The sequence below is a fragment of the Aptenodytes patagonicus genome, chromosome 5 (assembly GCF_965638725.1).
Source record: "Aptenodytes patagonicus chromosome 5, bAptPat1.pri.cur, whole genome shotgun sequence".
Lineage (NCBI taxonomy): Eukaryota > Metazoa > Chordata > Aves > Sphenisciformes > Spheniscidae > Aptenodytes > Aptenodytes patagonicus.
Window position 1 is genome coordinate 4,619,269 of NC_134953.1, and position 26,193 is coordinate 4,645,461.

A 26,193-nucleotide genomic window follows, 5' to 3' on the forward strand; every position below is an offset into this window, starting at 1 on the left:
GTAAAGCAGTAAGTGTCTGAAGTTGAACATTTAAACATCAAGGCACCTGAGTCAAAGGGTAGTGTTGATAGATGGCTCTTACAAACTCAAGACAGTTACTACAGACTCTCTCCAACAGCAGAATTTCTGCAACCGATCACAGCGGTATGCCATTAACTCCTCACCTATTTCCTCCTCCACCATCTAATGATACCTCATTTCCCCATAGATCAAAATCACCAAAACCAATTTACTGCTAGAGCATAAAAGAAAGGGAAAAAACCGAGGTAATTCATTTCTGCAGTTCAATAGTAAGCTTCTCTAACAAGGCCAAATCTCAAGAGAGGGAGAGAGGTACACTTAACCATTTCTTCCAAGAGCTGTTTGGTGTTACATGCAAATGTACTTCGTGAATCCACGTTACCAGAGTTCGAGGACCGTTTATATACAAGAGTTTGAACTAATCTAGCTGCATTGGTCTGGGCACTAAGCGCCCAGCATTAACGCAATAGAATTGGCTTAATTTGCATCAGTAGATGAACAAACGGCAAATCTCAATGTAAAGCTGTGACTTACACAGCTGTGAAATGCAGAAAAAAAAAAAAATATTTCAAGTAATGCAACTTTCCCACCGTATTGGAGCCCACAGTGCGAGCACCTGGATCCGTCCCAGGTCAGTGGCATATGGCTCCCTGCCTTCGCTGTGGGTTTCCTGGGGGCTGGTTCCTCATTTTAAAAGGGCAGATGTGTTTTTTCCAAAGTTGATGCTCATACGCTGATGGATAAATCTCATGATCTGAATGTACTTTGCTTTAACAACAGATCCTTCAACAAGAAAAGCTAGTCTTCTCATACTTACACAGCACGTTAAAGTCTTCTCTATCCAGGCTTTTGCTGAGGTAGAGAAGTCCTGTTTTTTCTCTGATTTGAAACCAATTATTTTCATGGGATCTTGCTCGAGAAACGATGAGATTCTGGCACAGGTGAAAGTGGGCCACTTCCCCGTGTGAATCCCTCAAGGCATGGATGCGCAGGAGCGGCGTACCTGCTGGCTGATCAACGTAGACGTTCTCCAAGTACTCTTTCCTGGGGAAGTAGAGACCAAAGGCAGCTGCAAAGGAAGGCACACAAGAGGAGAGTTGCTCCCAGTTAAATGAGTTTTGCACTGGCATTTTCTCAAGAGATGCATTTCCAAAGAACCAAAGGCTTCATTCTCTAAGGATTAAAGAAGCATTACAAAAGACGTGGAAGAAGATGAGGCACTTAGGGACATGGTTTAGTGGACATGGTGGTGTTGGGTTGACGGTTGGACTCAATGATCTTAGAGGTCTTTTCCAACCTCAATGATTCTATGATTCTATGAAGGCAGATCCTCATCTGGTGTAAATGAATATAGTTTTACCGCACCCGAGCCAGGGACGCAGCCACCAAAAATTTGGCCTATAGTTTATGTTCAAGTTACAAAATCATCTGCTTTTTGAAAGCAAAACTGCTTTGCTGTAGACATGGCCCAGTTTAAGCAGAACGCTTAACGAAGCTCTGCTTGCCAAATTTTACTTAAGTTCATATCTGGAGGTCTCAGCTGTAATTCCACTATCTCACAGATGATATTCAAAGAAGGAAAAACCCTTTGATGAAATCACACACTTCAGAAGCCTAAACGTCCTCTCTGTGGAGAGAAAACACAGAAATGTATCAATGGCTCGCACACTTTTCCTTGGATTACATAAAACCTCTCTTACATAGGAGTCCTTTTGTGGCTCTCTCCCTTTCTAAACAGTCCAGCACGATACTTTTGGTGCAGAAAATGGGCGCTGTTTAAATAAAAATGATATCAAAGTCTTGTAAGTATTGTAAATATGACAGATGGGAAAGCTGAGAACTGACTTGCCTGAAACGGGGAGGGAACCAGACATTTATTTTTAATACAATGGCTGTGACTGACCCATTGCCCTTCTCCGATCTTTTCCCCCTCTGACGTTGCAGACAATTACATTTAGTCGGGCTCAACCGCCCCTTGATGCCTGTTCCTCCAGCGGCTCTCTTCCCAGGTCGCTTTGCAGCGGCCTCTCTACCCCTTATCCAATGCTTCCCTTCCACTTCTACCGCTTGCAAATATGATCGCAGTGGAATGCTCAACAAGCAAGGAAGGTGCAAAGCGGTGCTCATCGCACTCGCGCACCGAAATACTCGGACTGTCACTCTTGTACTTCACTTGCACCGACAGTCAGTACTTGCTCCCATCCAAAAGAACACTTGCATATTGCAGAATTCTGCATCATTTAATCTGATTTGATAGAGTAAGGCATATAAAAGGCTCACGCACCTGCTGAAGAAGTGAAAATAATAACAGTTTCCCTATGTTACTAATACAAGACTATCTTAGCTTAAATCAAGCCAGATACAACTGGAAACGATGGCAATACAGCAGTAAAATTAGGGATATAATGCCAAAACCTGTTCAAAATAGCATCAGGCTATAGCACGTATTTATTTTTTATTGTTATTGGATCCATACACTGTTCTACTGAATGGAGAGGACCGCAAACAAACTGTAAACAAGAGACCTCTAATTTCATTTGGAAATACCACAGAAAGCACTGTACCTTGCAACGATTCATGACATCATCAGTACCCCTGGATGCAATTACATCCATGAGATTTACAGAGGCCCATCATTTTTTCTACATATACTTTGCAATATATGAGTAAAGTGGTGAAGTAATACGGTAGGTGAACTCACTCCAAAGTAATTAATTCAAAGGGAAGCCAACAATAATCTTGCTGAGAGTTTTAGAAAAGCATTAACTCCTGTCGTCCCCTGTCTGGAAGAAAACTATTACTTCTGATTCTGGTGCTATCACCACCTTTTTTCTAAGTTAGATTCCCGAACGTTCGTAATAAATTTCAAATATTTTTCCAGTCCCTCTGTCTGCCTTCTTTGAAGTGCAGGAAAACCTGGTGAATATGCACCGCTAGAAGTCCTAACAAACCGGTTCGTTAACAAGAGGGATAAGGTGGTATCCAAACAGCAAGCCCAGTCCCAGCGCAGGCAAAGAGATTTCCCTGAAGTATTTTTCTATAAAACCTCGATTCTAGAATGATGAAAACTTCCTCACGAGAAATTCAACGCTGCAAATTCACTGCTCAAGACGAAAAAAAAAATGCCTTTTAACCCACTGACGCATACAAGTGAGGCTTATACAACATTAGCGACAGGACAGAGGAATATTAACTCATTTCCTTATTTCTGAGGCTGGGGTGCACAGTTCTCAGGTGAGCAATGCTGTGTGCTCAGCATCACACACACGGCACACGGCGCAAGAACCGGCACCGTGGCAGAGACGTGAAGTCACCTCCAGTAAAAGGAGCATATAGAAAGTAGAGTATATAGAAACAGTATGGATGTGTGAAGTGTGACATTGGAAAAGAAAAGGGAAAAACGGGGTATTTTGAGTTGTAATTATCTATTTCCTTCTCTTAAACAAGCGTGTTAATACGCTTTGCTCTACAAATCTGGGCCCACACTGCATGCTAGCATGTACACAGTCGTGTTGAACAAAGCACGTGAATAATTATGAGGGACACTGCCACTTAAATGTCTGAAGCTTTGCATGCAACTGCACCTCAGCAGGGGTCAGCATCCTGACCGCTCTGCGTTTGAAAGAAAAAGTTAGTATTTATGCTGCAGACTCTCTGAAATTCTTTGGCGTGAGTTCACAGGAGCAGTCTTCTCCGTTCTCAGAAAAAAGGGGAAAAAAATCCAGTAATAGAAAAATTTGATTTCTCTGTAGATAACAGAAATGCAAAACAACGCTTTGTATTTGGAAAAGAGAGGCGGATTCCTTCATAAAATAATTTAGAATTTGCATCACTAATTAACCAGAAATGTTTTTCACAAATATAAACGCCACTTTAAGAAATTAGGAAAAGTCACTGTAAGAAATTTAAGTAGAAGCAAGACCTTTCTCTCCCTGGTTCAAACCTAAAAGCTGATGAGACTAAATTCTGTCCGTCAAAAGTGTTAGTTTTTAGTACAGAGCATACCGCTACACTAAGGACAGCACCTAAGGATAGTTTTAAGCGACACCAGCGGATCTGACATACTTTCATGTTTCACTTCGAAAACAAATATTTCAAGTGAAGAGACTTCACAACACTGTAGAAACTGAGATGGTAAAATCAATAAATAAATAAATTTATAAATTTGATTTAGCCGTGGAACAAGATTCACCCAATGCTGCTGATCTTGAAATTACTGGGATTTTGTAAAGCGGTTTGTGTCACACGCTACCTCCGTTTCAAGCACTGAAAGAGATGAGAGGTATGCAACAGACTGCCCAGGTCGCAACCACACTCTGCGTATTGATCTTGGGAGGCTGATTTTGAAGGAGACCTTTTGAAGTATAGAAACGTAGCACCCACTTCTCTGAGCTGCGTTCATTCCTTTAAGCCCTACTAAGTTAAAACCAGATTCAATAAACTTGCCATCTGGCAAGTATGCTGCAGGAGGAAGAGGTTCTAATCCTGGCCACAGTTCCTTGTGTCCTCAAAAAAAAAAGAAAAAAAAAAAATCAATTTCCAAGGACTTGTGCAAGCTTCCTATGGAAGCCAGATGGAGTTTTTATTGAATCTGCCATTTAAATAAAGAGGAATTGAGACGGTTACGCTCAAAACTGATGGTTCAAGTGCTTTTGCGTAGGAATTAAAAGCAGAGAAACATTTCACCTTACAACCTTGAAATCCACCACGAGAGGGTAACATACATGAGTAACACACTATATGTAGAGAGAGAGTTACTGAAATCTTTTGTAATCTCTGAACTTCCCCCCCACCCCCGAGTATGCTTCAGCTCTCCTCTATTCTACAACCAGCGCAGAAAACACGGCAACCTCTGATGGATGAGCAATATTACGTGATAATAGCGTATCAGTAACATACAGAAGAGAAAAGTGATCACGTTTAAGCGGATGTAATGCTATGGACTAATAGCTCCTACAGGAAATAGATACAGCTACGACTGCAGTTTTCCAGTTCAGGGAGAGAAAGCAGATAAAATGAAAGTGGAGAAATGAGATTATATATATATCTTTCGAAGCCTTGATGATTGCCTTCTGAAATAAGGCACTTTTTCGTGTGGCTTTTTTCAGTCACGAAGGATTAGGTAAACAATGTCTTTTTTGACACAAATTGATTTTATGTGTCCAAAATTTGTTGTAGAAAACTTAACATGTTTTTAGTGCTTTTTATGCTTGCCACTATAGACTTGAGTGGCATAGGTAGACTACTCTTGATGAAAACTATTAAACTGACTATAGCAACATTATACTCTCACCATCAACCATGATGAGGAAAAACATAATTTAACTTTTTAGTCACAAAATGAAGCGGTGTGAAATTTTATGAGTAAAGAGGAAGACTTCACTGTGAAAGACAGTCTCCCAAACAATGTTTGCAACCACCTTTCAAGGTAGAATTGCAGACTTCAGAAAACATGTTTTGAAGCAAGTTACCCCAGTCGCAAGATTTGCTCTGGGAAAGGATGCGCTTAGATAACCGGGAAACCATCTCAGCTCCACGTGGATCACTTGCAGAGTCTCAAAGCACATTGGAGACGGTGAGAAGAGAGGACAACCAGCACGCGGCGGGGCCACTGCTCCGGAGCATCCCGTCACCCTGGTCCACAAGGCAAAGGACCCGTCCACAATATCCTCTTCTAAAGAGGAGCCGGTGCAGGTTGTAGCAGCCAGTCAACTGCCGGTCAGTGAAACGCAGCAGCTAGCTCGCTCTTGGACCTGGGATTGAGAACCTAAGAGCTAAACCCACAGAAACAGTGAAAGCGGTGCACTGTTCAAACCCGAAGGCCCGCCACCTAGCCAACCCATTTGCCCCAAGCTACGCAAGCAGGTGTCTTAACATAGCTCATAGTGAAAATTCAGAGCTTAAATGACCACTGCTTGGTTTAAGTTACACCGTGTATTTGAACTGAAAGGCCCAGTCTTGATTTGAAGTCTTCAAATGACTGAAATCTAACGTATCTCTTTAAAGTTATTTTGGGTTTCATTACTCATGTCACCCAAAAAATGTCTCTCTAGCCTAAATGTTTGCTACCGTCCAGCTTCTTTCCACCAGTCCATGTTTTAAGTTACACTTTTTTCCACTAGATGAAAACCTTTGCAAATTTCATGGTGTCTGCTGGATGAACATGCATTTAAAAACACAAGCAACTGGATCGTGTTTTTAAGAAAACATTTTTTTGGGGGAAAAAAAAAAAATCAGCAACACAGAAATGGAATGAGAGTTGTTTTTTGTTCAGCCCGTAATATGCACCTATATAACCCACGTCTCACAAAAGTTACTCAGAGCTCCCCAGCATTTTGGAGGACAACACGACTATTAAGAACAGAACAGACCTCATGCAATCAAAATCCTTCATCAAGAATTGACAAGCATCTCCAAGAAAAGGGGTATGCTTTTAAGGCAGTGATAGCCCTATCGTTGTAACATGGGATTTAATGATATCACAGATGAACATGGGAGTCTGCTGTTAATAATCCCCCACTTGTTGCACAGCATCAGATTTCAACAAGCAATTATCTGGCAAGGTTAGTTTTGTGTTCCTGAAATAATTATCTTTACTTCTGATGAGTAGCCATTATGTTCCATTACTAGTATTAATATACCCAACGTTTGATTCATCAGAGAACAAGAGCAACAATGCACTTGTATATTTTAAATTAAAGGACTTGCCCACTTAACGCCCTTCTAGCCCCTACAGAATTAAGAAATAAACTCGCCCTCATAAACCAAAAAGTCAGGAATTTAGAAAAAAACACTGTCACTTAATGGAAAGGTAGCATGAAACAGCATAGCTGGAAATAACGCTATGTGGATTGAACACCCTACAAGGTATTCAAGACAATATCCACCATTTAACACAGGCTGATCCATCCCAGAAGAATAAAAATGTTTTTGCCAGCATTTAGATGAACGTCTCTTCAGTCAGACACGGTTTAACAGAGAGAACAATCTCCACATCACACAGGGAATCGCTCCAACCTTTCCTTGGGTTCAGCAGCAGGATTTTAAATGAACAGCTCCTCGCTGCACTATCCATCATCGCACGGGGACTCATTTAAAAGGTAATCACAGAAGAAGAACTATTTCCAATAGACCTGGCTGCACGTCACCAGAGATAACCACTCAGAGAACTAATATTCACCAGGGCAAAACATAACCATGGCTTAAACAAAGCACCCTGAGAAGCTATTTGAACATCTCTGAAAGGGACCCGTCAGCAAGGAACGGCTCTGGAGCTCAGCTCATACCTGCAGTTCACGGCAGAGCACAAGCTGGCGGTTTCCTTTTTTAAGCCAGGGTGCGAGTTTCAGTGTCAGAAACTGCAGGCTGGGGAAGAGCTTCTGCCAGGCAGCACCGCTCGCTCATCACCTCTCTCTGAGGTCCTCGGCTGACCGCATGGTGACGGCACGAGACCACGGGTGGAGGGACCCCAGGTCCACCACGCTCCCCTCTACGTTGCCTGCGCAGCCAGGCATCAGGGTAAGCCAGCCTCCCTGACCGCGCTAGGTGTATAACCACGGCTCAGGGGAGACCGTTTCTTCCACAAATACAATTATGGAAAATTTCCCCTGGGGAAAATATACTTTTTTTTTTTTTAATGTAATAAAAACATACAAATATACAGAGAGGTCCAGTCAAATTGTGCCATCAGCTCATCGAGCTTAGGCTGCAGCATTACTGCCCTAGCTATAACTCCTAGCACATTTGAGAGTCACTAGAACAATGACAAATAGAAGAACTGGCATACACTTAATTAACTAGCAAGCCATTAACGCGGCTCAGCAGCATGATGTTACTTATTTTTAGGTGTGTAATTTTTAAGCTGATAATTACAGAAATTGTAACAGATGTGATATGAACCAGAGAACATAAGAAACTGTATTAAAGTGAAAATGAAATTAATTCCTTTTTCATAAAGCTGCTCCTCTGGACCCTAGGTTAGAGCAGACTGGGGAAAGATCACTGTAGAGCTTCATACCAGACTTTTCTGAAAGTATGCTCAAACTTTATGGAGCTGGATAATTGCTAAGTTCCACCTGTTGCGTGGATTTAAATGCAGCACAATCGTTAGAGAACGATAGAAGGAATTTCAATAGCAGCAGTATCAGTGGAATACACGTGTTTTACAGAATACGATACTTCCAGAGGGAACAGGTCCTTACAAAGTGATGGTAAGCAGAAACAATACTTACCTGGAATATATTCCAGACCTGTTAAACTGGTCTGCTTTAAGTTTAATTGCCTCTCTTGTGATTTTCCTCACCAGATTCCCATGCTCATATTGAAAACAACCCTGAATTTTAGACTGAAAACATAGAAATTAAGTAGGTACAAATAGATTAAAAAAAAAAACCTCAGTCGACCACCTGTATTAACCTGCTAGTAAGGAAAATGAGAATGAATTCCACAAGATATTAATTAGATAGACCTGGTAAAGCCAAGAGACAGATCAGACAAAATGGAAGTTTGCTTCCTGTATCAGGCACTTTGAACGTAAATTTTAAAAAAGTCAAGATCAAACAAACGCAGACCCTAAATTTGTCAAAAAGAAAACGCTTCCGTTGGATTCGTGAGAACTGTCAAGAGTTCCATTTTTGCCTCAGTTCAAGAATGGAAAATCTGTGCAGCACGGTACCTGCCAGAGAATGGGACAACGCTGCTCCTAAAGCTCTACTACTGGTTCACCAACGCCCAGTTCAGACCGAGCTCAAACCGGTGCCTACACTTTCCTTTCAAAGCCTGTACTTCTAGGTAAGTTTTAGAAACTCACTTTTGAACTTCTCTAAGTGCAAAAAAGGCTAGAAGCTTCCGTTCTCTTGCTTTCTTCTGGTTTGTTGGGTTGTTTGGGGTTTTTTTCTTACTTTAGCAAGAAGGCAAGTTTTTGATGCTTCATTGTTCTAAATACCAGTGTTACTACAACTTAGAGCGTCCCTCAGAAATCAACGTGCACGGAAAGCTTCTGTAAGAGATTGCAAGGGTTTCTGAAAATTCTTCAGATCCTGATTCTGTCACTCCTCCTTATTTGTGTGATTAAATACTCCTTCATTTTTAAAGTACGGCTTAACTGCTTGAGAATAACAATGTAATTTTGCTCTGCATGAGTACAGAGCTGAAATATAAGACAAGGAAACTGGCTGACTATGGTGCTGCAGCACGAATTACATTAATAAGTGTTTAATAAAATTTATTTACATCTGGGCCAAATTTAGGGTGTTTACAAGGCAGCATAAAAAAAAAATGAAGATGACATAATGTGTAATTTTTATACCACTTCAATTCAGCTCTGTGCAAACACAATTTATCACGTTCCATACTTCTGTATTTCCAATGACCTCTCTGTATTTTGTTTTGACAACTAATCAAGCATCAGAGAAATGATCTTACAAAGAGAGCCCGCGCTAAAAGCTGCGAAGCTTGAGGGTTTGTTGGGCTTGCTTACAGTAGGTGACAGGTAAAAACCTTGAGTTAAAACCTGTGAAGGCAGAGAGAGAGTGTGTGTGCGCACGTACATACTTACGTATGTATCAAGATTAAAACAAGATCCTAAAAAAAAAAAATCAGTTGGATTATGAATTTGTGAAAATAAACACGCATACGTGCACAGAGCTGTATTTTCAGCCATTTCTTTTCTTTAAATAGTTCAGCCAGAACAACCGTCAGAGCTACCTGGAGGTGACTCAGGCTGTTTACACAGAAGCAAAAGGAAACCTTTACACCGCAGTGTCCGTATAGAAGAGGTTTTCCATACATCTCAGCTCAACGGTCATCTGCAGGACCATAAAGCCCATGGCTGTAAACATAAAAGAAATACCGATCCACAAATCCCTAATGTCAAGACATCATTTCTTGTATTCCCTGATCCTGAAGTAGCATCTATGTAAACGTCTAACAATTATACAAACAATAAAAGAAACAGGATTAACGATATGTTCAAATTGTGTCCCCATGCATAAACTATGTAGCCTTTTCCAACTTTAATATGGAAGGTTAATTGGAAATATTTTAAACGGTGATTTCTCATTTTTGCATAAGACAATGCAAATCACATTTTTGTTACTAAATAGCACCTTATTCAGTGTGAATCTGCCTAAAGCAAAAGGAACACTAAGAATAAAAGACATTTATTTTAAAAAATAGTAGCTCAATCTCTGCAGATAGACAAAGGTTTCAGCAGCTCATCAGAAACCAGGCAGCATCTCTAAAGAGACTGCTATAAGTACTTCCCTATCACTGGACACGTCTTACACAATCCTATGCACCATTTTTATTATTTTTCTTAAGGGTAAATTGGAATAATAATAATGGTTCATAACATGTATTCTCTCGACATATTCCCCCCCAGCAGGAACTGGATAGGGCTAGGGGCTAACCTAGCGCTGCTGAAGACGTACAAATAAGAGATTCAAGTAATCAAAGGTTCATTTGACATTTTAAATGGTCCTCTCTCTTCTGCATTATATAGGTTTGTAGAAAGGGGATGAGATTCTCAAGAAGGCCAAATTGAGAGTAAGTGTTGCAATACCATCTTTAAAAAACTCCCAGCTCTGTCGTAGACAGGCTCTGCAACCACTGGGTCACCCTAATCTACCCTTTCTTTTTAGGCTTTTTCTATTGCTTTCACTAGTTTCAGTGAACCCCGACAACCCAACACATTCGAGGTTCGTTCATGTTGCTCGTGTTTCTGGCAAGTGGAATTATTCTGCGTTATACGACAAGAGATGCCAAGACACGAAGGTGGACTCAGTCTGCTGTTTTATTGCTAATTTTTAAAATAAAGACCTATTTTTCTACTCACCCTCCATGTGCACTCTCTGTGTGCCTTCGAGAACGTGTTTATTTATTACGTATACGCAGAGATTGTGATACAGGAGAAGCTAGAGAAGACCAACAATGTATGTATCGCTGTTCTATGCTAAAACTGACACACTAGTTGTAAATCTCAAACCCATAAAATCCTCAATTAATCATGCAGTGACGTACAAGCGCTCTAAACTCTTATTATACTTCAGTTAGCTTTCACATATATTTACACCAAAAACGCTGAGCTCATATGCAGGGTAAACCATTATAGCAGTGATTTGGAGAACAAGGTACTGACAAAGAAATATATTTAAATGTCACAAAAACCAAAATGAAAATATATCACAAGACTCTCATCTGCGGAAATTGTTCGACATACTTGATGAGATGAAAGGATCCTCAAAGGTAAAAGCAAATAAGCTTAAATTCGTTATCTTAGTCAAAAGGATATCAGCATCAGAATGCATTTCCTCCATTAAGATAAGGATTTAGACCACTGCGCTGCTTCCTTAATAAAAATAAAGTACTAAGTTTTCACAATCCCCAGTCATGAAAATGAAAAAAACCTAACTGTTGATTTATGACAAAGATTTGTATATGCACAAACTCCCGCGTTCCATTACTACAGTAGCTCAAGTTTCCCCATTTCCTTTCCTCCAGCTGCACTTGATTCTGCATCATTATCAAAATGCACGCGAGCCTTCCCGCCAGTTATAAGTAGACAGAGTCAGACATCAGGGATCACCTTCTGACAGCTCAGTGCAATTCTGATGCTAACGACCACAAACACCTCCATCTATTTCCTAGGCCTACGCCATCTTCATAGGGCAAATGCATTCAAGTGAAATCTGTACCGGTATTTCTCACAAATAGCTTTCTGCCCCTCTCATCGTCACTGGATTGCAACAATTAACAAAATGATAACCCGTGACCAAACGGTAACAGTATCGGGTTTGGATAATTGCACAATGTCTAATTCTTCTTGATCAACAAGAGCGGCTCCTCTACCCGAGTCACGGTAAGAGGGGTCTGATTTTCAGAGAAGAGGTGCATGCGGCACCTTCTCATTTTCCGGAGAGTGGATGACTGCAGCATCTTGATCGATTTTTGCTTTGGATTCTCCACTATTTTCTATATTTAGTGCAGACGTGTAAAAATTAGCTTGCTAGACCTTACGTAGCGGCACAGGAAATACAGCTCAGCCTGAATTGTGTTTTATCCGTATCTAATATCTCTAGCTTCCCTCATTTTCCCAATTCCTGCGGTTCACGAAAGAAAGAGACAGCGGTATCATTACTGCCTTACAGTAGGAGGCAATCAATGAAAACTTTTGCTGCTGGTGGCTGAAAATTCGCCAGAAAAATGCTAATGACATGAACGTCCACCTCTCAGAGGAAAGTGCTCTGTTATTAAGAGCTGCTATTCTCCTTCCAAACACTCCAGGGAGCTATGAGCCTGCAATTCAATTTTTCAATCCAGGAAGTGAAATCTCAGTGTAATTGTGAGCTTATTTATTTATTTTAAGTTTTTTCATGAATTAATAGAGCATTTTGGTTTAGATTATTGTATTTTAGGTGATCTACGAAATGAATGTCTTACCATTTTGTTATTTTTTCATTTTTAGTTTATATTATTTCCTTCTAAGGCATATACCTATATGCTTCAAACAAAAATACATGAGAAGACCTAAAATACTGTTATGACACATCTGCATTTGAACCTCTAATTCCTTAAGACACCCTGGCAGAGAATATGTTTTCTTAAGTGCTCTTACAATACAGGCCTGCTTTTAAAGTAGTTTCATAAAAATCTGCATTACACCTGCCATCATCGGGGGGGGGGGGAGATGACAAGAAACCCCCCCCCTACCCCAGCTGTGAACATCACTGTTTGGTAAAACTAAATGACTTTTCCTTTAGGGACTTTCAGTCATTACCACAGAGCAGCTAGTCATTATGCTGTTGTCTTAAAGCCTAAGCGTTGTCAGCAAAAGGGCAGAAATTGTATTGACGAGGCTTGGACGCGGGCTGCCACAACACCAATGGTACGCGTTTGACACCGACGGCTTTTCTAGGCAGCTCTTCTCAACGAGCTTTACGACAGACGTGAACTACATCGTACTCCTGAGAAGTTAGAGGAATGAACTAGAGGAGTCTAAAAGAAAGAATAATAAAAGCAGCAATGAAACCTGGAATAGCAGGGGCCTTTACAGGAGTTTACAGCAGCTTTATTTTCCTTTAAGTGAACGGGTCCTAGCCCAGTCCCTTGCTACGGGGCATGCCAAACAATCCCCGACACCAAACAACCCCCCTCGGATCGTTAAAGACTGAATCTGCTTAACATATTTCATAGCTATTTCAATGCCTTTTCTCACTATAGATTTTTACTACGAAGTTAAATCTTCGCCCTACGTTTATATCCTCCACTGCCAAAATGAGAGACAGCGAGTCCTTTCTCTCTCTCAGTCAGGCACTTTTGATAAAGGTTTCACTCATCGGAAAGCAGCAGCATTTCTGTTGGGTAACTTCTGATCACTTACTGTCTTTAATTATCAGCAATTTCTACTACATCGAGGTCTGAACCGAGTCCTGGGTTGCACTGATGCACACAGATAGTCCTTGATGTTGACATTTATTCTGAACTGTGAGACTGCCGGAGCAGTCATTCCGATCACACGTTTTCATGTATCGACAAAGTCTAAGCGACAGCCCCAGAGTCAAAGAAAGTACTGTCGTCGTTCAGCGACTAGCCCCTGCGCAACCCGACCCAAAAAGCTTTGAAACACAAAGTTTATACATTTCCATTTTTCTCAGACGGTGAAAGCGATGCTTTCTTTCCGATGCTTTCTGCTCTGTTTCCAAGCTGGAAACACCTCCGGTGCCATCTCCAGTTGGAAACACCTCCGGTGCCATCTCCAGTTGGAAACACCTCCGGTGCCATCTCCAGTTGCAAAGAAGTAATCAGGTCTTGTTCCAGCACGGTATCTCCACGCACGTTTTATCATGGCATTTTGATTTTCCAACTCCTCTGCAAAGGTGCTTGCTGCACCATTTCATCAAGAGCTCACGTTTTAAATTTAAGTGTCAGCAAAAAAAAAAAACCTCATTTCCTCTGCTTCCCCTCTTTCTTTTCTTATTGAGGCAGTAATATTCACAGGCTAAAAGACTATAATGCATAATGAAAACAGAAGTTCAGATTTCAATTGAATACCACAGAAACGTAAATTCAAAATTGCAGGTTTAGTCTCTCTGCTCAGAAACTCTTACCTGTGCCTTAAAAAAAAAAAAAAAAACAACAAACCACCACCACCACAAGCACACTGGCATCAACAAACCAAGCAGGGTTTTATGTCATGGCTGAGACTCAAGTGCATTGACTTTTCCGTGAATGCTTTTCATGAAAGAGAGTTTCCCTGGAGCAGGAATAAATAGCTGCCTGGCTTGATGCTTTTTGTTGTAAATACTTAACAGAGCTTAAGCTTAAGGCATACGCTTATTTATTCCCATTCTATCATTAATGATAGCTATTACATTTCATGCCAAAAAGAAGCCACAACATACAAACCTTTATAACTTTGAGAATTCTTGCTATGCTACAGCTACTGGTAAAATACTCGCAGTAGGGTGTACTCTTCCTTTCATAAATCTTCTCTGCTGACAAGGTTCAGGACTCAAGACTGAAACTAAACTTTCCTAGAATTTGTGAAGTCAGTGCGACAGAAAGAAAAGAAATGGAAAAAACCAACCTGCTGGACTGAACTCCCGGGATTCTCATGCTACACGGGATTAAAAAATACTGGATTGGGAAATTTCAGATCAAAGTTCCAATTTGCAGTTGCAATTAAAAAAAAAAAAAAAAAAAGGAGAAAGGGAAGAAGGAGGAAACGATCTCTGTAACGTAATGAAATGTCCATAACAAAATGTTATCTGTATATCTTTGTACTCAAAACTTGAGCAGAAGTCCGGAGATGATTCTTCTGGAAAAAAACGTGACCTAAAGCATTGCTCGGTAACCTGAGCCTTACTGAAAATAAGAAACTCGGTTTCAGTTTTAAGGAGCATCCGCATTGACTCTAAACACCGCCACCACGTGCACGATGCAAAATGCACCCAACAGTCGACCAAGCCAGGTACCTGGGAACCTTCTTGAATAATCTTCTCCTAGTTTGGGGCTGCAGTACAAAAGGTCCAGCGTATAAATCAATCGTCATGTCTCAGAGGTTCTCTGGTGAGCACTAACGCTATTTCCCAGAGCATTAACCAACCACAGGCGTCAGTTTTTACGTATATTTGGTGCGCGTTTCTTCTGCTGATGCGCTAATAGTTTTCTGAGTGAAGGACAGCAAAACCTACCAGACAGCTGCTCACTTTTCTAATGAGACTTCAGCGTGAGAAAAGTGACGGCAGACTTGCTTAAAAGTATTTTGTGGCTTTCCTGTTGCTCTGCTCTGGAACGAGCATTGACAAGTTCTGCTGGCGCTCGCTGGGAGTTCCCACACACCGGCTGGCAAAGATGAAAGCGGTCAGAAGGAAAATAAATAAGTAAGCGTCAGTCCCTTGCATATTCCTCCACTTTTAAAGCAATTACCAATTTGATAAACATTGATTTCAAGGAAATAGGTAAGATTCTGGCTTTAGGCTTGCATGAATCAGTCCGAAGGCACTGCTATTTCCAGCGACTATTCCCTAGTTTTTGTATGTTATTAGAAAGGGTCTGACCTCCCGTATTTTTCCATGCGCTGGAGAAGACTTTGCTCGGCTAGCTAATCCAATCGACTCATGCATTTGGAACACAACGTAGAATTAAAAACACCCCCTTGGTTTCTGATACAAAGGAACTGCCAGTGAAGCCTGGCACCCTCACGCCACTCTGCCCATCCCTCTGGAGGCACGCTGCGTAGGTCTGTCTCCAAGTACTTCAGCGTATCCGTTCCATTTAATGCTGCAAAACCAGTAGTCCACTGAGAGACGAGACAACTGCGGGGAGCAATTTAGACGAAGGCTATCTGGTCTGCTCCAAAGGTGTCCTTCCTCAGTAACATTTTTAGGGATAGCATCACACGTACAACATTTTTATACTATGTAAAAAATAAACTGTCAAGAGCACTGGAAGCACTCAGCCTGTAGCCCCATTTCTTGTGACACAAACACAATATACCTCCCTTACTGACCGCGCGGCCTTCCACGTGCGCTTATATACCTTGCATATAAAACTGAGTGCTTCAGAAAGATGGAAAACAACTAATAGGCATCAGGTGCTTAGTTACACGGATTATAGTTAGCGTATTTGAGGACGGAAATTTGGGTAACAATATATAAGGGTAATAATCATAGGAGTAGACCTGCTATTTGCCAACACTTTTGACTCATTTTCAAGCCCACCATTTCACCGGTCTTGCTGGAAGGGGAGAACTTTGAAAACCACAGGCTGATGACTATGTCCCATTAAAGGATGCACAGCGGGCTCAGAAGTTCCCTTAAATGCTTCAAGCTTTAAGGATCGGGTGTTTTTCATCGGCAGTCTTGGCTCTTAGATTGGAAACTATTCTATGATTCTATGACAGAGTTTGAGAAGACCTGGGTGGAAGGCATAGGCTAACTGGCTGGGAGGTGCCACAGCCGGCACTGCTGTGCCAAGCCTGTCCAAACTTCACATAGGAGAGCCTGGCCTTAGAGCACTTCAGCTCTCCTCCTCAGAGACCACAGGTTAAACGCAAACGTGAGTTCACGCTTCTGTGCAAGTAACGCTGAGCCTGTACTAGACTATAGACTCAGATCAACTGACAGTGCAGGCAAACCTTACGAAAATATCTATTTTTAATACAATCACTGGTCTCATCCAAACTTGCCGAGGTCAAGAACCCTACAGACCTTCACCAGGTTTGAGACTACAGGCAACGCTTTGCAAATACTCGCAGATGGGAGAAGGCGACAAATTTTAGCCTATCCACAATGACATAAACGTGCGAGAGTATGGGTTACACCTAAGGAAGGAAAGATGTATGCTTGGGGACTGTTGCATAAAAATGTTTAGTCAATGAGAAAATGAAGAACGAGAAAGTGCTACGTTTTAAGAACTTATGCTAAGGAAAACATATTTAAAAGTCTCAGCCCCCGCTCCCTGGGTAATCATCTATGTTGTTTTAAACTTCTTTGTCCATAATTTAGGTTCAAAATGGTATTTGGACTATTAGCACTATTCTAAGAGTTTAATGTGTTTAATGTGTTTCTCTGTAGCTGTAATTCAGTAACATTTTGTTTTTAAGGTTGGACAACATCCCCTTTTAAACCAAAATTAAAGTAGCACATCGATTGTAATTCTTCAATGACCCTCATCCATTCGAATGAACGTTACTTTACCAAAAAGCCCAGTGGAGTCAGTCAGTCAGTCTACCTATCACTAAAACCATTATTTTTTATTGGATGCCATAAGGACTTTGTGAACCCACCCAACTCAAAACTCTCTGGCTGACCCAATTTTGCTAAAATACCACTTTTTACAAAGATCGCATTGCTCTGACTCTCAAAATGGGAATGCCTAGCAGCATATATTTTATTTTGTATTGTACTTTATGCATTTGATTGGCGAACCTCAGAAAGGACCTCGCATGTTGCTGCAGTGATGATCAACAATGTAATTTTAAAATTAGATTTATTCATTACGGGTTTAATTCACTTTTCTCTGAATAAAGGCAGAGTAAATCAACTTATACAGCTTTATGAGCAAAATATAACTCTCTTGTGGAGCAAGAGACAGAGAGTAGAGCTGTACAGCAGACCTTCGTGGTCATAAGGCTGAGGTCCAAAATGGAATGGGCAACCTCCGTGGCCATATGGCTCGGATCCAGAGTAAAGTGGCTTGCTCACCTGCAGACTGTATCTTTGTTTCCTCAGTGTTACCCTAGTCATGCTAGGTTGAGTTCATTTTTGAGACACCCTGTCCACCTCTCAAGCATATGCACTTATCAATGTATTTTCCACTTTGAAAGGAAAATTGAGAAGGCACAAACAGACGGCACTTGCTCAGAAACCGTTGTCTTGTGCTATAGATCTTTTAAAAACAGGGCATCACAGAATCACAGCATGCTTGAGGTTGGCAGGGACCTCTGGAGGTCATCTGGTCCAACGCCCCTACTCAAGCAAGGCCACCTAGAGCCACGTGCCCTATTACTGAAGATCATCTCTTTTACGCTGAGCCTAGAAGAACGCTAGCCAAAAGACATTTTGATCACACAGAGTATTACAGTCCCAATATTATTTCCTAGATTTTACCTTTGATTCAAGAAAATTAAGGAAGTTATACACAAGTGAAAGATGACCTTCCTAGAACTGTTTCATTTTACAAAATGAGAACCATCTGCCAAAGATGTAGCATCATGCAAAAAGATTAAAAGTAGCAACTTTTAAATGCAGCTATGGATAAAAGCTGACATATATAAATAAAACCCACACTTAATAAATATATATGCTAATACAAACAGCACTGCCTAGATCGTAATTATAATCAGAAAAAAAATTTTAAATTGCTTCTTTAAACTGTAATCATGTTTCTTCTGGAGCAATTCGGATTAAATCTGTCTCTTCTTAAGTATGCAGAATACCCTGTTTTCTAAAACAATTAATTTACCCTGGAAAGCTCATAAGTGAAGCTGCTAGCTAACATATCAGCACATCAATCATTACAGAGTCCAATGTTTAAAATAAGGAAACAAAGCAAGGACAAGATTAGTGCCGCCCATATTTCTATTCCGATTTAAACAATTTACGTCTCAACACTTCAATTCCATATTGGTTACCTATAGACTAGACTATGTACTAGTACATGCTCATTCATAAAGATGAATACGCATCTGGGAAAAATCAAACCAAAGTAGTAATACAGATATACACAAACAGCCTTTGAACCCTAATCTTTTAGGTACAACCAAGAACTGTTTAGCATAACTGCTCCTACGCTGTTTTCTGGACAGAATATTCATTTAGTGTGTACAGATTTTATATCTGAATACATGGCTACATCCCGTGGACCTTATAAAACCGTAATCAGGTTTTCCAATGTTAACTTTACAGAAGCCTTGTTTTTCTTATAGCTTCTCACCCCTCCTAACCTCCCGCACAGCTTTATTTCCCAAGTTTTCTTTGAATTGTCACAAGATTGGCACCTGCAGCGCTCCAGAGCTCAGGCAAACAGAAAGCCTTCTATTTCCATCCGAACTGGGCTTCTCGTCAATCAACAGATAAAAGTGAGTGAAACTGGATTGTTTCCTAAAATAATGCACCACAACGAAGTTTCCAGTCCTGGAAACACGGTTCATGTGGCTAAATATAAGCACATGAGCGGCTCCCCTGAAGCGAAGGAAATTACTCATTGCTCTGTGTTAAGCTCGTGCCTCGAGGCTCTGGGACCTCGGTGCCACAGACCTTTGCCGCTATCGGCAATACCGACAAAAGCAGTTCTCGCCCACATTTCGTCGCTGCCCCCTCCCGCACCGCCGCCTCAGCTGTGCCAATGCATTGCAGAACTGTGCACGACTGAAGGAGCGAGCTGGGTTTAAATCCACTCTGCCCAGCAGAAAAGCCATATGGACAACCCAGATCCGTGGTGCCTAGCCCCGTACAAAGGTGCTCCGGTGCAAGTGGGAAGGGCGGTTACCCATCCCGTCTCTTCCTCCTTTCTCTCTGACAGAGGTTGCCAGCCAAAGCTAGGAAGACTTAACTGTTCTTTACAAGCTGCTGCTTACAGCCCAGCCTGTTACGATAAGCCAAAACATCCTGAGTTGAAGATGATCGTGGTTCAAGGGGATTTTCTGGCCGTTTTTCCTCTTGCCCTCAAAGTGCCGCATGTTCCCTGGGATAGGAAGGGCCAGCAGCTGGGGGAAGCATATGGAGTGCTAGGAGGCACTGCCAACTGCGAGTTAAAGCTTTACGGTTTCACCAGATCAAGCTCTCTGGGTAGTACTTCACCGAGGCTGCAACCAAGAGACCCCAGTTCATTGGCACAACTGACAGGATTGATGAGCTAGCGGCGCCGAGTTATTTGTTTGGGAGATACATGCGACTTGCCCATCTGCATGAAAAGCATATGCTAAGGTCTTCTAAGGAGGACCATGTGCAATGTCTGATAAGAGAACAGATTACTGCATTACCTCTTCCACGATAATCCAGACAGATTGTCGAGCACAGACTGGGTCAATTGCATGTATTTTTATTTTTATTTTTTGCAATTCCTCTGAAAAACCGATGAAACACAGCAAAACCCCAATGAAAGAGTCGATGGCTTTGGTATTTTGACATTACTTTACTCTGCCTTTGGGATGATGAACTTTCTCACACATTTGATTGATGTAACTAGCTCAACTGATTAATCACTTTGCCTCCTAGCAGTTCCTTCCTGCTTATATCCAAGGAAACAGTCAATTAGGACTATAATTAATTCTTCCTCTCATGATGGGGTAAATTTGGAAGGTTGTGACCACATGAATGCAGGCAGTGCAGCTGGTTAATCTGCAACTCTTGAGCCTCATGCTCCTAATGAGCAAGCTACAGCTCTTGTACTTCAAACAACAGACAAAACACCCAAATCCTCTACCGTCTGTTTGGATACCTACAAAATAGCACACGGAGGAAACGCAACATTTAATCGGGCAGTTGCACTGAAAAACTATGAACGTGCTTTTTATGTCAAAGATGTATTAATAGATAACTCAACAGAAACCATCAGAAACTACAAGACAAAACAAAATACTGGAAACTAGTAAACCAAGATTAAGCACATCCAACAATTGGGTGCGCACAGCTAGAGAAATAGGATTAAAATAATAGGATTAATATTTTTAGCACAAAGGTAACAAGGGAAAACCTTATCTGGATACAACGCAGATTCTCCATCACGACTTTTTTTAAAATCTAAACTAGTTGTTCTTCTAAAACAAACTCCGCCATGACAATAGACCTTGAAAAGCAGCGATTCATTCAGGGAAACTGCAACCACAGGCTGTTCGAAAGTCAGGCTACATAGCTACCACACACCTTTCTCACCTTCAAGTAACAGTGTTGAGCAAACATCTACGGAGGAATTCAGACAATATTTTAGTAGGTTGACTGCACTCTCATAATTTCCAGTGATTTATCTGCCTTAGAGTTCGATAACATTGACTCCAAAAAATACCAGACCTCCTCCTCCAAAGTACCGTGAGTTTGGAGATTGTTAGGTTATTTTTGTGAAGTATTTTTTGAAAACGTGTTCCAAGCATCTAAAAATTATTCTGGTTGGTCAGGTCGTGTGAAATTTATACTACTTCAAATGATTTAATGTATTTTTATATTGAGCGTAATTTGCTACGTAAATCTGGTAGAGGCAAGAGACAGAGGCAGATCAGCAAACTAGTAGGAATAAGCTTCTGAAATTACAAGTGAGCTAAAAAACATGCCTTAATTAAAAATTTTTGGAATGAGTGCAGAGGTGATACTGAGTTCCACATATACAAATTCGCTCTCAGAGTTACAGATCTAGATCAGACTTCAGACTGAGAGGTTTGGTTCCCTGCCCAGATCAGCTGCAGAGCAATTTCATGAAATTACCACAATTCAGGAGAGAGAGATGAAAAAAATCTTAACTCCTGTTTTGCTTCAGCCTTAATAACGTCTGAATTTACATACAGTTTAATTTGGGTCTGTACTTCACTCCTCAGAACATTCCAAATGGAAATATCATTATTAACTTAATCCAAGTCAGCATTACCTCCAGGCACTCAGCTCCAATCCTCCCCGCCCCCCCCCCCTTTTTTTTTTTCCCCTTTTTTTAAGTCCTAGCAAAGGGAAAAATTACTAACAAACGTGCTAAGTAACATAGTGGTTCCCTATTGCTCATCATTATTTACATGGAAACAGCAAATGGGTACTTAAAATAATTATAATAGTGGGTTGGTAACTCGATGACAAATTCCAGATGATTTCCAATGTTTAAGGCTTTAACCACAATAAAATTTGAGTTATTAGTACATTCGCTCTACTTATTCTCCCATGAATGGAATAAAACCGTGTCACAAAGGAGCAGCTAAGTAAGACAACAATGACCTTTTATTACCCTGCATGTGTATAAACATGTGCACCCAGAAAAGCACTGGATGTACTTTTAATTAAAATCCAAAATATTTATTTTCAATCAAATAATATTTTAAATAACCACTCTGAAAAAAAATGAAGTTAACTTAATGCCAATTTTTATCCCACCCCCACCCACCCCCCCCACCCCCAAACCAAACAGATGTCCCAGTGAAATTTGCCATTATTCTTTCCAGGAGGAGAGCAGCCATGATTTTTCCAATAACTTTAACAGAATTAATTCCAATTCTGCTTTCCTGGACAACGTACTAGGAAAAAATGGGAAATTGCTTTCCTGAACATTTCTTATGAGGAAAATACCATTAAATCAATCCTCATTGATACTACAACACCAGACTGAGCAGGCAAGCGCCATATTCTGCATGCTATTCTACGCAATGAATTTGTTCTTTACTTTTCTTAAAACTTTTAGGTGATTGCAAAGATTACAGTTCTAGTAGGCTATCATGCAACAGATACTGTTGTACAGCTAGGTGGCCACAAATACAAATCATCAATTAGCATGCCTCAACAGAAAAGTGTCTCTGTGTCTAATCAGTATATACTACTTCAACATAACTGCTCCCCGATTTTTCCGTCCCTATTTTCTTAACATTCTCAAAAACACGGGGAGCATACTGCTGAACTCTTCCCCTTTTTTAGGTTTTGATCTCTGAACTAAATTTGTAATGACTCCGAACTTGCCAGCTTTCCACGTAAGGACAACTACTACAGCTGTTCGCAGAACTGGGGGGAAAAAAACACCAAAACATAACAACAAAACCAACCAACAGTGAAGCTGAAGTATTAAGATAATTTGTTGCTGTTGGTTAGATATTATTAAGGGGAAAAAAAAGACAGTCAAAGAAAATGAATAGTTTATTAGAATTTTCGTCAAGAAGATGCGTGACCTGCGCTGGAGACATTCTAGTATCAGCCTAAACACTTTAGAAAATGAAGGTATCGTGCTCATACATGGCTGACACGGATGTAGGCTGGGAGACTAGCAATTGAGTTCCGATTTTATCGGCACCTAGAAATAAGGGAAGTCTACCTCCTGTCAGGAAACCATGCAAACCAGAAGCCCGCTGCACTGATCACTGTTCCAAGTCACTGATCTAACAGAGAAGGCTTCAACAGCTTGGGAAGCAAAGCCTGGACCGGGAGCTCTAACAACTGGTTGAAATAAACACCCGCTTAGAGTGGCCCCCTGGATCCTCCCGCACTGTCGGCTAGATCGTTTCAGTTTCCTTTGGTTGTGTACATTGTCAGGCGGTTGGAAAAAAGGCAAATCTGAGCTTAAATGTCGTTCCCGCCCCGAGAAACCCCTGTAAGTATTCAGAACGTTGCTTCTGTTACTTCAAGGAAGTAACATTCATTGAAAGATGGCCGTAAGGTTACTGAAAAAAAATAAGGTTTCCGACACGTGTCTGATGGGGTACTGCCACTTTGAGGACCAAAATATCCACAAAGAATCTCCCTGTCCGAGGTCTCCCAGTCCACATTGCCTCCTGCCTGAACCCCAACAGCATGAAAGGGTCAAACGCTTTTCATGCCGACTAGATGAGTACTCCTACGGTTTAATAACATATGAACAGTAAGAAAAAAAAGTAGTCGTGTTTTTTTATGCATTCATATTTGTTTGGTAGTGTAAACAAAGTTTTTAAGTCCCCAGAGTATTTCTTTCATCCCTGTTCACAGACCTTATGCTCTTTTCACAACATCTGACTTAGGACAAGAAAAAGCATTTCCAACGCGAGGTTGATAAATATTTATACTTGCCCAATCAGAAGAGCACGGGACAGTTTGAACGTGCAGTTCTACAACAGCTATAAGCTACTCTAAGACGCAAAAGGTTTCTTCCCTGCAGAAGGTTTTCATAGGATAATGAACACAAATTACGTGGTGTGGTTTCTGTGTGGATTAGCGTTCTCAAGCCCTTAAAAACATAAACGTGAAATAGTATCTCCTCGTTACAGAATCCCACTCCATCACTGTAGTACTTAGTGGTCTCACCATGTTTTAATGTATGCCCACCTCCTCCTGGAGTTGTCAAGAATCTTATCCCCATTTTACACCTGGAGAACCGGGGCACAGAAAGGTTAAGGACCGTATCTAAATGGGTTTTGCTGGCAAAACTATGTCCATCGGGTAAAATCTCTAACACAGATGTGTCTTCAGTACAGACCTAATCCATCTACAATCTGTGCCTTTAAGGATATAATTTCCTTTGCAAAGAGGAGCTGAAAGCAGTAAAGGGGGTTATGATCCAAATACAAAGTTCCCCTCTAAGAGTGCTTTGCGTTGACAGTCCTAATACACCGCATACCAGCGGACCCAGGGGACTTAACCAAAACCACACACCCTGCTTTGTCACAGGCACCTCATTTAACTGAGGTCTAATAAATAACAGATTAAAGCCCTGGCCGCGATATCATCTCTTCTCTTGCTGTGATTCTTGTAAAATTGTACAAAAAGGATTTTCAGAAATTTTTTTTTAAAAAGGTCTCCCTATGAAAGCAGATTCAAAGATTTAAAAACAACAACAAAAATTCAAAGCACTAGAGCAGGACTTTGCTCAGAGGATATCTGCTAACGGCCAAGGCGCGCTCCGCAGTGAGCACCCCAGGCATCTCCTGGGCAGCTGGAGGAGGTGTGAGCACCCTGCTCCCACGCAGCACGTGGAAGTAACCCGGGGCGCTGCGGGGCCCCAGAGGCTCCTCTGGTCTCAGCGACCCGAGACCAGGGCTGCAGCACGGGATACTCAAGGACAAGGACTGCAGGGCATACCACACAGCTCCCTGTCACGCAGGGAACTTCATCCAACGCTGGCTTAAATTTCACGGATTAAGACAATGCAACAGTGGCGCTGCATTTGAAATAGCTTTGAATTTGGTTCTTAGGTGTCCTTGAGTTCCAAGATTTTAACTCTTTTTTTTTTTTTGATGCTTATCCACCAAAACAAGAAGGGTCTGATAGGAAATGATCATCGCAAACATCAGCAGCTGCTATGCATAGATGCTACTGATACGGAGACAGCTGGGTACACATTTCTGCGGCCATTTCCTTGATGAATAGAGAGTGCACTGTTGCACATAAAAATGGCATTGTCGGCCTCTCTGAAAACGCTATAGGTTCAATCCTGATTTCAATGACTAAGACTTGTCTTTAAGAGACAGAGAGACTCCAAAATCTGCCAATCCCTGTCCCACTGGCATTCCACTCCTAGGAAGACAACAGCTTTCACCAGCAACTCCCAAACCGGACAGTTGGCAAAACAACGTATGAGAGCAGGAGGAAATCTTCCCCCCAAAGGCTAACAGGGGAAGGGACAAAATACGGGCACGCTGAAGCCTGCTCCTAAAATGTCATTATTCAAGAGGAAGTTAATGACTCTTCCCCTCGTCCGCAGGATGTGTTCTCCCCCCATAAGCCATCATTTAAAGAATCAACTAGTACTAACTAAGCACGCTATTAGCTGTTGATATTTAATAATACAAGAACAGAAGCTACAGTCCTGGCCTTGCCAGGCCTCTTGATTAAGGGCAGCATTGTAACTATCAGTGCCTTTGGCACTTTGACAGTTTCAGGAGGTTAGTGCGCATTTCTGACAGGATTTGCACGTCAGTGCTTTACTGAATCACTGACCAACCATTCTGGACCCCCCCAAAAAAAAAATTAAGAAAAAAATCCTGTGGTTTCAGAAATAATTCAGCAAAATTATGACATTTTCTCACAAGGTATTGCTCCTGACCTTTAGATGTGGTATAGAGCGGGGCAGCAGCTGCAAATCTCAGACAGTTGAATTTCTCCATTCTATCAGCAAAATGAATATTCAGTAATTGATATACTGGTGCCCCAGTCAAAAACCGCCCAAGAATGACCAATACCCCAGTACCCCACGGCACAAAGAAGGAAACCGTCAATAACACAGAGAGCTGATGAAGAAAAACTTAGAGGTGCTTCTAAATTAAAGCAATCTAGGTCAGTAAACAGAGAAGCCTCAGAGGAAGGACACAGCAATTTCTTTCTGTAGAAACCACATTTACACCCTGTACCTCACTCTGAATACTTAAATCAGTTATGGATGTCTTGGCCCTCAGAAAACAAACAGGAAAAAAAACCAAACACCAAAACACAACCCACCCCCCCCCCCCAACCCTACAAAACCATTTCCATAAAAGCAACAATCCAAGCTACAAAGATTTTGGAAGAAGATACCACCTGCATT

At 41.3% G+C, this 26,193-nt stretch overlaps 1 protein-coding gene across 1 annotated transcript in view; it reads right to left on the reverse strand.

The window, feature by feature from the left end:
- RET (ret proto-oncogene) overlaps window positions 1-26,193 on the reverse strand; it is a 136,411-nt gene that overhangs the window by 39,004 nt on the left and 71,214 nt on the right. Inside the window, exon 5 of the mRNA XM_076338377.1 lies at window positions 839-1,090. Coding sequence (XP_076194492.1) covers window positions 839-1,090 — 252 coding nt within the window. The remainder of the gene's footprint in view (window positions 1-838; window positions 1,091-26,193) is intronic.